This window comes from Arvicola amphibius, chromosome 1 (assembly GCF_903992535.2).
Source record: "Arvicola amphibius chromosome 1, mArvAmp1.2, whole genome shotgun sequence".
Lineage (NCBI taxonomy): Eukaryota > Metazoa > Chordata > Mammalia > Rodentia > Cricetidae > Arvicola > Arvicola amphibius.
Window position 1 is genome coordinate 8,250,848 of NC_052047.1, and position 11,086 is coordinate 8,261,933.

At 45.8% G+C, this 11,086-nt stretch overlaps 1 protein-coding gene across 1 annotated transcript in view; it reads left to right on the forward strand.

Moving 5' to 3' along the window:
• Positions 1-11,086, forward strand: part of Tmem150c (transmembrane protein 150C) — a 76,261-nt gene extending 65,175 nt beyond the window's left edge. Inside the window, exons 6-8 of the mRNA XM_038338577.1 lie at positions 2,496-2,623; positions 5,027-5,204; positions 8,987-11,086. Of these exons, the coding sequence (XP_038194505.1) occupies positions 2,496-2,623; positions 5,027-5,204; positions 8,987-9,195 (515 nt within the window). The 3' untranslated portion in view covers positions 9,196-11,086. The remainder of the gene's footprint in view (positions 1-2,495; positions 2,624-5,026; positions 5,205-8,986) is intronic.

Here is an 11,086-nt window from a genome sequence, read left to right on the forward strand (position 1 = left end):
AGAAATTACTCTTACGAAGTTATAATTTAAACACTATTTGGTGAAAATTTGGTAATTTGCCTGGAGGCAGATTCAGTTCATAAATCCTGATAAAGCCAAATTCTCATTAGTTTCATCTTTCTAACTAGGCTCTATTAAAGGGAGAGTCTGTCTCACCTGAGTAGTATAGCGTTGGTGGATGAAAAGGGCAAAGCTTCGTGTTTGGAATATGACTGTCAAAACTGGGTGAAGTTATTATAGTCACGTAGGCTTCTGTTTGTGAGAAAGTGGCTTCTCACCCATATCCCAAACAGGAACACACTGCTTCCAGTGGCAAGACATGCATAGTGCCTGAAGCAACTCCAGTCCTCCCTGCTGGCAGGGTTCATGTGAGGAGCCATACTGGGGTCTGGGTGTGGGCTAAAGTTCTAGAACAGAAATTTAAGTGCCCAGCAGAGAGTTCCCAGGGAACTGCTTTCTGCTAATTGTCTTTTTGAGATCAAATGCGCTATGTTTGTGTTCTGTCCTCCTGCCGGGGCATCATACGGTGTTAATTAGCAAGTGTCCCCATGGGGTCCTGTGCTGAGCCCCTCGGTCCTCATCTCAGGCTTTCTCTATTAGCTCCCCTGTAATTAGCGCTCTCCCAACAACTTCCTACTCTGGCTCACGGCCTACAAACGAATATAGCAGAATATAGCATCTCGCTTATTCCTCATCCCACAGGATACAGTTGTAGTTAATAGACCTCCGGCGTGGCTCCAGGGATACTGGTTGGAGAATCTTGTCAACGTAGTTATTCTCTGATCAGTCATAGACCTTGGCTGGGACATGTACCAAAAGTTATATCAGGATGAATAATTTGCAATTTTGTAAATCATGGGTTATCCACATTTTAATTACAAAATCCAGATATGAATCATGTTTTATTCCCCTTGCTGGTCGGAGGACCTCAGAGCGTGACACAGTGAAATCTAGCAACCAGCGACATGCAAACATGTGGGTGGCTTTTCTCTATTAATGGCTAGAGAGACAAAAGTCTGGTGTCAAGGTTAAACCCTTAGTAAATAATTTTCAATTTAATTGCTATATAAATAGGGGAAATTAGTCTTTCCTGCTGAAATATAGTATCAAAATAGTCATAGGTAGTCATTATTGCATTCCCTTATAGGTATATATGGTTTAAATTAATTGCCAATTATCTTTCATCATGTGTAGGCTATGTGTGTGTGTGTGTGTGTGTATACATGCCCACACATATAAAACTATCTCTGCACTGAATAATAAAAGGTGAATTTTAGGCTAGTGGCTTGAGTATGCACTGTCCCCAAGTCCTCTATTAGAAGAGGGGTATGAAATCTGACTTCCCCCATTCTGCCTTTATAGTCTTAATTTGCTTTTTTAAAGTGTCCTTTTAAAAATGCATGATTAATATCATTTGAAAGAATTAATTTTTGGCGAACTCAGTTTATCCAGATGTGGTAACCTTGCCTTCTTCCCAGTGTCTTCTGCCCTTTCTGTTCTAACACTGCTCTAAGCTGAAGGTGACTGACCAGCAAATCACAGCCATGTTCTTTGTCCCTGTCTCCTCTGTTTGGTGCCCTTCCTCTGCAGTACTTTCCCAGTCCAGTCTGTCCTTTGCCAGTCTTGCTTTGAAAACCCTGAGGACAGCCCTCTTAGCAAGGCTGTTGTCCTTGCACCGCTGGAAGGGTCACATGCAGCCTGGTTGTGGCGTGTCCCCTCTGATTCCCCAAAAGTTAAAATTAATAAGGCATCTGAAAAGTCTAAGCATTGAGTGAAAAGTTTCTTTGAGAATTGTCTGTCTGTGTGTCTGTCTGTCTGTCTGTCAAGAACTGCAGGCAACTGAGGAATTCTGAGAGCCCAGGGAAAAGCACGTGATTTGGTTATCCAATACCAAATGGTCAGCCGGGAAACCAAATGGTCAGCCATGCAAGTTGCATTATACAGAGCAAGCAGGTTGTATGTATGTATTTAGGAGTGTACACGTGTGTACATGTGCGTACATCTATATGTCTAACAGTGATTAACAAACAAAGGAAGCCATGCGTTTGGGAGATAGGAGGTATGTGTACACGGGAGGGTTTGCGGGGAAGAAAGGGAAAGAGAAAATGGCATAATTATAGTCTCAAAAAAAATCAAAGAATGAAGAAAACTTTTCTGTGGTGAGATTAAAGATGATCTATGAGAGCCACACATGGTGGCTCATGTCTGTAATCCCAGCATTCAGGAGGCTAAGGGAGGAGGATCCTAAGTTTGAACCTGGACTACACACTGAGTTCCTGCCCAGCCTGGAGTACATACTGAGTTTCTAGGCCAGCCTGGGCTACATAGCAAGTCCTTGTCTCAGAAAAGATTTTAAATGGGTCTTTGTTTATTTATTTATTCATTTATTATTTATATTCATTATTTATGTATTTGTACATTATGGCTTTAGACTTGTGCCTTGATCTAGGCGTATGACTTACATTCTTTAATTTTAAGATTCGTTTTATTCCTAGCCCTCGTGGTAGCTGTTCTGCGCTTCATCCAGCTGAAACCAAAGGTTTTAAACCCATGGCTGAATATCAGTGGATTGGTGGCGCTGTGTCTGGCTTCCTTTGGAATGACCTTGCTTGGTAACTTCCAGGTACTTCCTTTGGCTTTTTCGCCTCCCTCTCATGCTGGTAAGATTATTCACTTCTAAGTTATTGCAGCCTAAGGTACCGTCTCCGTGTGACCCGTAGAATTCTGCGTGAACTTCAGAAACAAACACTTTGCACTTTGATTCCACATCCGTTATCCCCAGAGTCGCCACGCCTGTTCCCGTCAGATGCACGGGTGCCAACTGCCGATGCAGATGACATGACCACCGGGAAGTCATCTTAGAGCAGCCGTGAGCTTCCTAAAAGGATGTCTTCACAGTGTTTCACGCTCTTCTTCATCATAAAGCGTATCCCAGTACGCTCTTCTAGAAAATTACTAAAATCACTGCCTCTTGATAATTAAACACTGACTAGCCATCTTTGATGAAAGCACACACGTCGGAATAACAAGTGTCTATGAAAGTCAAGAGGGAAAGCCCAGAACTTCTCCAGAATCCCTGGTTCATCCTCCTAGAACTCAGAAGCCCAGGAGCACACCCGGAAGAGTGGTTTGCTTTGCCAGTACCTCATCTTCTTGTTCTATTTCCATAGTTGGATGATTTCCCTGCCTCCATTCACTGCACATTATAGTCCACCCTTCCCTGCTACAAACTTCCCATGAGCAAACAAAGAGATAGGTCCGACCATCCCCCATCTTCCGAATGAACCCCAAATGCCACAGGTACCCCAGACCCTCTGCATTCTAGTGAGTGATTCATCGTGCTCTTACCAAAACACGCTTGTGGCTTTTCTACGTCTCTCTCTCCTAACCCTCGCTCTTACTGATTCATGAAACCAGGACAGTCTATCCCTCACGCCTTCACCTTGGCACACGGTAGCAAACATGTTTTGCCTTGTGAGTTGTTTGGCATTCCCATTCCAGATCAAGCTGGATAGCCTGAAAGCTGTGTCCTTAGAGCATACTGCCCAGGATGACGAATCGGCAAGAGCGCGTCCACTGAGACTGCTGCTGAGTTCATGGTGGTGGTAGCTGCGCTGCGCTGCCCGCCTGGGCTGCACATGTAGGCACAGCTGAAAGTAAATCCCGTTCGCTGCACCAGGGCTCGGAGCGTCCATGAATAGGAAGCGCATGCTCCCTCCTAAAGTCCTAGGAGAATCCCGGAAGCGGGTGGTCTTGGAGAATGACAAAATGTAAAGCTATGGATGGTGGCACTCGCTAGACCTGGAGTGTCCGTCGCGAGTGTGATAATCAGCCCCCTGGAAGGATGGGATGAGAATCGCTTCAGTCGCTGCCCCTCTTTATTAATATATAAAAGTTTGAACCTTATGACTACGGTATTACCTATCTTAAAAGCAGGTTGATGATAAATGAAATGGGTGGCATTTGATATGAGAGATTGATTCCCTGGATGTGAAAGTTAGCTTGAGAAGTCATTATTTTAAATAAAATTTGAAAATATTCCTTTTGAATTATGAGGGAGAAAGTGTCTTCCTAGCACTTTGGTTGTTGGGGGCTACAACCAAAAACAACAGAAAAATTATAAGGGAAAGTATATTGATTTGACACAGCACTACAGTAGTACGGCCACACAGTCCCACACCTGATGGTAATGAACTTCTGAGATATTATTTCACCGCAGCTTAAAAGCTGTCTCTTCAGCAGGTCTCACTTTTGTGTGTGTGCAGTTAAAATGCAGATGATTTCAGAAGGAGTTTTTAGCGATGGGCGCCTTTTGTAAAACGGCCAGGTAATGACTCGGGAAATATTCACAGCTCTCACAACCAACTGCAATAGCAAGAGTCTCAGCCATCGAACTCTGCGGAAGCCTTGAGTGTGGTTCTTCAGACCCAGTTCTCCGTGACCTGGGACTCTGGCTGACACTCAGAGCTTGCAGTATTCTTTATTACTATAGGAAAACAAGACCAGGGAATTCCTATCAACACCGAGTAGGCTGAGTTCCAAGGACAGGCCGATTGTCCCCAGGGGTATCACAGTGTGCCCATCAAATCTTCCCGTGCCAGAACTGGAGAGTCTCAGTAAGCACACAGCGGCATCCCAAGCTTCCTTCCCTCAGCTCGGAACCCTGCGTCTGGGGTGTGTGCCCACAGAAACTTAACATTTCCCTTTCCATGTAATCTCCTGCTTTTTCATTTCCTTTCCTTAAGAGCTCTTTCTGGCAAACAAGTTCAGGAAATAGATCCCTGCCTCTTGCGGGGTTTTCTAAACAAATGTTTTTAAGTTCCGGGAAAACTGTTTCTTTGCCCACTCTGTAGATTTTCACCATCTGAGAGTCGACCCAAAGAGTCAGTGGAGATGAAAAGGTCTAGTTTCTCTAAGCTCTCTGGCCTCGCCGTCGAGAAGTTCTTCCCCCATCTTTCCACTATGCTTTTCATCCGTCTACACAATTTCAGAATGAGTCTCCCCTCATAGCTTCTCTGTTCCCTAGCTCACAAACGATGAGGAAATCCATAATGTGGGGACATCCCTGACCTTCGGGTTTGGCACGCTGACCTGCTGGATCCAGGCCGCCTTGACACTCAAGGTCAACGTCAAGAATGAAGGCCGGAGAGTTGGGATTCCTCGAGTCGTTCTGTCGGCTGTCATCACGCTCTGCGTCGTCCTGTGTATCCTTTGAAGGCCTCGTTGCCAGGGACGGTAGGACACAGACGAGACTACGACCCTTCCTGGGGTGTGGGAAAACTGTCAGATCAAAGAGCGTCAGACCAAAATGCCATAATGAAACCATCACTTTAAAAATGGATAGCCAGGAGCTAAAGACGTGGCTCAGTGGTCGAGAGCACTTGCTTTTCTTGCAGACGGCGGGGCTTTGATTCCCAGCACCCACATGGCGGCTCACAACTATCTGGAACTCCAGGTAGAGGGGATCCAACCTTCTTTTCTGGCCTCCTCAGGTACTGGGCACACTAGGGGTGCACATACATGCTTGTAAGTCTTTTAAGCATGAATAAATAAAAACTAATAGGTATGGTGGACTATAGACATAATCCCAGAACCTAGGAGGTGAAGGCAAGAGAATTGGGAGTTTAAAATATCATCCTTGGCTACACAGTTCAAGGCCACATTGGACTATATCAAACCTGTCTCAAAAATAAAAGTTAAAATTAATTCTTTAAAAAAACAATAAGATCATATTGTTATGCCAAAGAGAGATGGGGAACTAAAACTGAAGTAGATTCTGATGTCTGAGGATTACTTGGGCCTATGGGAAAAGTGTCATAATTCTGTCTCTAGTCATATAATATTCCATTTATGAAACCATGGCACAAAAAGTCCAAAAAAGTGTAGTGGGTTTTTTGTCATCTTAAAAAAATTCATCTATGACTTTAACTCCTATTAGAATTAGGGCATTTATTAGCCCTAACATGAATGTCAAAGGACATGTCTATATCTTTCAGGATTATGAATCTTCCTGGAGAACAGTTTCAGGAACTAGCCCACCTACAGTGCGTAGTTTTCTTGAATAAATATGTGAGGCTTTGAAATGCTGTTCATTTCCTTTTCTTCCCTTGGAGTTTGAACCAATGGAGAACAGACAAAGAAGAACTAGGTGAAAACCAGCTTTTACTCCTAGTAAACTGGGGAAGAATAGCTCAGGTCCCATCCACACCCTACAGTCCATTCACCTGTGCATTAACAAGCAGAAAGGAAAGGTCTTACTCCCTTAAAGCCCAGACAAGTCCCAAAGAGCCTGCTAGCTGGCGCAGGGCTCAGCGACACCACAGGAACCTGGTCTGGTAGAAGTTGCCAGTTCCCATCTGTGCTGGTCACTTCTCTGTTGCTGTGACAAAATGCCCTGACCAGAGGCAGCTTAGAAGATGACAGGGTTTGTTAGCTTACGGAGTCTGAGGGTTACGGTCCATCATGGTGGGAAAAGCATGGCCACAGACACGGGAAGCATGATGTCTGGAGCAGGAAGCTGGCGGCTCACGTCTTCATCCATGCACAAGAAACAGAGAGAGAACAAAAGCAGGCAAAGCTGTCGATCTTCAAAGCCTGCACTCAGCAACATACTTCCTGCAGCAAGACTCCATCTCCTGAGGGCTCCGTAAGCTTCCCAGACAGAACCACCAACTGGGGATGGAGTTCTCCAATACAGGAGCCTAGGGTTGGCATTTCTCATTCAAGCCACCACCCCACCCCACCCCACCCCACCCCACACGTCAGTTACCCAGTGCGGACAGCAGATGAAAAGCAAAATCAGCAGATTTGTACCTAGTAAACTGGGAAGAATGGCTCAGGCCTCGTCTACACCCTGTAGTAACCTATGTTTGCTAACACAGGCTCCCCTCAGAAACCGGAAGAGGGGGTTATGATTCCTTAGGTGATCAAGCACAGCTAACAGTTTCACGCCTCGGTTATAGTAGCCAGCTGTGTCTGTTGAGCATTCAGGGGTAGGTTAATTTGTCCAGGATCACAAAGGTTGTAGCAACCTGATAAAATATGACCTAAGAAATCAGAGCCGCCATTTCCCCAGCGAGCTAACACGGCCCTGGTGATATTTTCTACCTTAGTCAAAATGTGCCCTGACTTGCAGTGACTCTCGGGTGACAGCTAATGTTCCGATCGTGTTGTAGCTAGTTATCTGGGTTTCCTGGGTCTAGGCTTGGTCAAGAGACCAAATGTGCCTGACGCAGCTCCACCTGTCCTTTCACTCTCTTAAAGTCCCTGGAGAGTATAGGTCTGTGGTTTACAGACAGCACAGACATAAGTTCTCAGACATGTCTAGGGATGTATCTCATTTTTCTAAATAAATGTTTTTGGTTCTCAGGCTCTTCATAGCTCACTAGAATATGCTATGGACTTTCTCAGCTCCTATGCTTCCACATACACAATCATATCTATGTGCATGCACACTTATTTATTACCTATGTATATTTCTTTTCTGTAGGTTTATATTTTTTTAAGAATGGGACCACCCTGATTTTTATTAGCATTTGTGATTCTTCTGGGTTTTTTTTAAAGTTTTTCTATTATTTATTTTTAATTGTTAGACTGTTTTGCCTGCTTCTATGTGTACCATGTTTATGCCTGGTTTCCTCAAAGGTCAGGAAGAGTCATCCCCTGGTACTAGAATTATGGATGGCTCTGAGCCATCATGTGGGTGCTGGAAACTGAATATAATAAAGAGCTTAGTGGAGCCCGAAAGATGACGCAGTGGTGAAGGGCACTGGCTGCTCTTGCAGAGGACCTGGGTCCAGTTCCCAGAATGCACATGGTGGCTCACAACCATTCATAATTCCAGTTCCTGGGGCTACATCACCCTCTTCTGACCGTGACACGGTGCACACACATACATGCACACCTTGTAAAATGCATACTTCTTCACATGTAAGATAAAGTTAATCAAATTAATCAAATTTAATTTAAAATTTAAAAAAGTTAGGCTTCATGATGGCATTTCATGTATATATAATGTATTTTGATCATTTAACCCTCTTTCTAGTCCTTTTGTCCTGTCCTGCTTTTGTGAACCTGTTTGTTTTGAGACAGGTTCTCATAGAGTGTAGCATGACCTCAAACTCACTATATAGATGTTATCCATAAACCTTGTGTTCTCCTGTCTCCAACCTCCCCCCCCCACCAAGAGCTGGGGTTACAGGCACACACCACTCACTGTATAGATGAGGTGACAAGAACTGGGGTTACAGGCACACACCACTCACGGTGTAGATGAGGTGACCCAGTGCTGGGGTTACAGGCACACACCACTCACTGTACAGATGAGGTGACCCAGTGCTGGGGTTACAGGCACACACCACTCACGGTGTAGATGAGGTGACCCAGTGCTGGGGTTACAGGCACACACCACTCACAGTGTAGATGAGGTGACCCAGTGCTGGGGTTACAGGCACACACCACTCACTAAGCCTTTTTAAGTTGCTTCTAATCATCTGGTCACAGGTTTTAGCGTGTGACCAGGAAGGAGCAGAGGGGTCACGTTGTTAGCCTTGCATAGCGGAGACTGTTGTATGGAATAGCTGTGATTTGAAATGCTCAGCAGAGGGGCATTCTGTTTTATACTCACGTTTAATCGGGCGGGTGCAGAGTTCAGTGGCTAAAGCGTGGCCCAGGTGTTTGTGCACACCCACCAGTTCATACCTGTGTGAGAATGGCCTCAGGCAAGCTGCCTACTTTGCCTCTGTTTCTTGACGATCTCTAAAACTGTCAGTGATGATAGGATCGCTGGAGGTTTAGGGGGGATTTTCTGTGAAGGCATCTAGAAATAAGCCCAGCACGGCACAGATCAATAACGTCTAATAACGCATGCAAACACCAGCTCTCAGTTCTACCTGCCTAGTTACTTTTGAGCGTGGCTCTGGCTACCCGCTTGGCGGGTGATGGGAAGACTGATATCTGGTTACCTTCCTTGACAGCTGCTCCCCAGACTTCATCCTCATGGCCCAAGACATCCACATGTATGCAGCCCGGGTCCAGTGGGGCCTTGTCATGTGCTTCCTGACGTACTTCGGCACCCTGGCCGTGGAGTTCCGACACTACCGCTATGAGATCGTGTGCTCTGAGTACCAGGAGAATTTCCTGAGCTTCTCGGAGAGCCTGTCAGAAGCTTCTGAATATCAGACCGACCAGGTGTAACCCATCAGTTTGTCCTTGGGGGATGCGGTGGGTGTGACAACAGAGGGGCCAGGAGGATACACTCACGGGATTTTTGACACACCACCTCATGACACGTTTCACACCCGCGGACACATATTCGTGGCCACATTTGCCGAAAGAGCTTTTCAGGGCGGGTTATTTCTTCCACGAACAAGCACAAGCCCTGTGTGGAAATACACGCTGTCACACTGAAAAAAAATATGCACGACCGAGCCGGAAGCTTGTGCATGATCGCCTCCCGGTCCCACCCTCCCAGTATGCCTTGCTCCTCTCCTCTTCGTCACGTTTCGAACCTGGCATCTTCCTCCAGCAGAGTAAGGCGGGCCGGATGTACCATAAGAGAGATGCCAACTCCCGAAGTCGCCTTCAGGTCCGAAGGGCCTGGAGTGAGCCTGCGGGAGTTGTGGACACCCCCGCAGCGTCTGTGGGGATGCACACCGCACTGAAGCTGTGACTGTGGCCTGGGGAAGGCATGGGCAGAGCTTTGCTGCCAGGCTGACTTCCCCAACGTTCAGCGCTCGGCTTTGTGGACCCAGTGAAAGGAGCGTGGATGCAGAGAACAAGCGCGAGAGAGGCCCACCACCGCCATTTGGACTTGGCTCACTCTGCCTGAGAAAGATCTCCACTCTGAACGTTCACAGGGATAGGCTGCCAGGTATGGCACGGGTACAGTCCAGAGGGCATGGTTTAGTTTTTGCTTCCACGCTGTGTCCTGCACAATTTTGGGTTTATAGCCCGCCTTTTCTTTTTTTTTTTTCTTTTTTTAAATGCAACTCTCTTGGTGTCTGTAGGCCTCATAAACAAAGATGTGAACCAAAAGCAAGAACATTATTTTGATTTCAGATATGAAGGAGGTGATACCTACAGGCTTATTTTATGTTTGAAGCAAAAAAAAGGTGGGGGGGGGAACGATTTTCAAAGGAGCACAAAGAAATCTGCACAGGGGTGGGGGTGGTGAGGTATGAGGGTGTCTGTGAGCTTTAGGAAAGACAAAAGGTTGGAATTCTTGCTGCATATCCCAGCCAGTGGGGAGACTTTCACATAGATGTGTTCCCCAAATTTTATAGTTCAGGGACTGAGGCCTTTTCAAATTTGGAATTTTATAGAAGCTAATTAAAACATTGTCCTCCCCAAAACCACACTGGTACAAACAGAACCACAATGCTGAACATGGGTCTCTCACCTTCAAGTTCAGAAGTGAGATTGTAAGCGAACGAGTTCAAGGTCATCCTCGATCCCTTGTGCCAACAGTGTGCCAAGGGCACGAGCAACACCACCACGTCCCCGACTTAGTGCACTGTCTCAAGGGATCCCAAAATTCACAGGGGCCTGGGATACCCCGGAATATAATGTGAAGAATATTGTAAATTCAATCCAAAGTATAGCCTCCCACGGAGGGGCTCAAATGTTGGTTCATCTAAATCTGCACTCCAAAGCACAGTGCCTGGCACTCAGTAGGTGCTGAGTAAGTGTCCACTGAGTAGGTTGTTGCCGAGTGGAGGTAAGGAGTATCAAAGAGATTCGAAGCTGAGTGACAGAGAACGGAAGCCGTCTCAAGTGAGGAAGGAGGGGAAGAGAAACAGGATAAGATTCCCTCAGCAGTGAATGTGAGGGGTCCCCCCAGCAGAGTGTTCTCGTCGAAAAGGCAGTAAGTATTCTTACTGTAAATAGTACGGGGTGACGTCTCAGTTTAAAACTGCTTTGGGCTTTCTTTTTCTTTCTTTTTTTATATTTTAAAGATTTTTATCAAAGAACAAACACAATTTTATTTTAAACAGCTTTTGGTTGACCCACTCGTCTGCTGTCTTAGGAGTTTATGTAACTGCACATCTTAGCAGAATCTAGCAAAGTCTGGCGTTACTCACTGGGA